This window comes from Chaetura pelagica, unplaced genomic scaffold, assembly GCF_000747805.2.
Source record: "Chaetura pelagica isolate M959 unplaced genomic scaffold, ChaPel_1.0 scaffold528, whole genome shotgun sequence".
Classification (NCBI taxonomy): Eukaryota; Metazoa; Chordata; class Aves; order Apodiformes; family Apodidae; genus Chaetura; species Chaetura pelagica.
In genome coordinates, this window is record NW_009954306.1 from 211354 (window position 1) to 213137 (window position 1784).

General features: G+C 50.6%; 1 protein-coding gene across 1 annotated transcript in view; it reads right to left on the bottom strand.

Annotated features, from left to right (window-relative positions):
• MTHFD2 (methylenetetrahydrofolate dehydrogenase (NADP+ dependent) 2, methenyltetrahydrofolate cyclohydrolase) overlaps positions 1-468 on the bottom strand; it is an 8305-nt gene extending 7837 nt beyond the window's left edge. The window contains exon 1 of the mRNA XM_010003935.1: positions 425-468. Within this exon, the coding sequence (XP_010002237.1) occupies positions 425-468 (44 nt within the window). The remainder of the gene's footprint in view (positions 1-424) is intronic.
• Between the last annotated feature and the right edge of the window lie 1316 nt (positions 469-1784).

Consider the following 1784-nt stretch of genomic DNA (forward strand, 5'->3'; position numbering starts at 1 on the left):
GGCTTGGAGCAGCCTGGGCTGGTGAGAGGTGTCCCTGCCCATGCAGGGGGTTGGATCTGGATGATCTTGAAGGTCCCTTCCAACCCAAACCATCCCAGAATTCTATGAAAAGCTCTTTTACATGGCAAACCCATTGCACCTTTACTCCAAATCACTTCTCACAGAATGGTTTGAGTTGGAAGGGACCTTAAAGGTCCTTTAATTCCACCCCCTTGCATGGGCAGGGAAACCTCCCACCAGCCCAGGCTGCCTCATCCAACCTGACCACACAAAGCAACACTTCAGCCTCAGTTTCCAGCTTTGCTGCACAAATCCAGGATCAGCAAACAAAACTGCCTCAGGGAGCAACTCATTTGTGCAGCCTGAGAAAGCTCAGGCATGATTCCTCTCTTCAAGGCCAAGGCTCCACAGGGATTTTCCCTACCTCAAGCTGAGATCACCCCTGTTTTTAGGAAGCTGGTGCCCCATTCCTTGCAAGGGCTTCACATCTTCACTACAAGGGACTCACAGCAAAGCAGAACTGGGTTTAAGCAGAGCTTCCACCACCAGAGAGGTTGGCTCACTAATTCTGGAGGCAGGAGGCACAGCATGTTCTGCTTCTGTACCAAGTGCTGCTCCTGGAGATCCTGATCCCCCCCAGATTCCTTGGCAGGACTGTCAGCACCCAGCACAGCCCCCACCTCCTGCCCTTCCCTGCGTGTCTGGGGGTACATGGTTTCACACCCCCCCTCCCCCAGAAAACCCACCCAGCTGGAGCAGAAGGGACATCTCCCTGTCTGAATCACATCAAACCAGCTCCTGGTGTGCATTTCTGGTCTAAATTGGTAACAGGAATATCCAGTCACTGCATTCCAGGCAACTGGACACCCGGAGAGGCCAGCTTGACCCACGATGAGCTGGGAGGCCCCAGCTGCCAGTCCCTGCTCCCAACAGGCTGCTCCTCTCCTCACATCCCTCTTCTAGTTCCTTCAGGTTGTCACTAGAATCACAAATCAATCATTTCCACTCATTGATCTCCTTCTGAGAGGCTTCACCTCCACAAGCTTCACCACTTCAGCATCTCGAGAGCAGCACCTCGATCACTCCCCCAGTGACTCTGGAACTGGAGCAGGGCAAGATGCTCCTCACAGCATTCCTGGCACTTATGGGGCTTTCCCAAAGGATCTAGGAATCCAAACCACAACTGATCTTCCAGAAAAGCCCCAACAGCACCAAGGTTTCCAGCACCACACCACCCAAGGGGAGTGAGCTCAACTGCTGCAAGTTTCTCCTCAAAAAAACTCCAAAGAGCTTCTCCTCCCAGGATCCAGCATCAAGTCCAACACAGTTGCTTTCTGACCTTTTTTTTTAGGTAAAATCCAGATCCTGGAGCTCTGGCAACACCATGAGAGCCTCTCTGCCAGCACAGGGCAACCACAAGGCACCATCCCAGGTAGGAAAGCCTTTTTCTTCAATACTTAGAGATACAGAGGATCCTTTATTTACTTTCTTTAATCTGTGACCTACTCAAAATGTGTCATTTTCCCCATTTCCTGGGAATTAATTATTACTTCATCCCTAAAATCAATCACCCCAGTCAAACCTATTTGACAACAGCAAGGAAAAAACCCAGCCCAGCTCTGGAAATTCTTATTTTAGCTTCCATTCCCAACTACCATCCACCCATTTCAATGGAAAACTAAATAGGACAAGTACCTGGTAAACTAGGGGAGGGAGAAATCGTCACATCAGGGACACCTCATGCCAAAACCAGACCTGAATCTCCCCAGAAACCCGTCCCAACC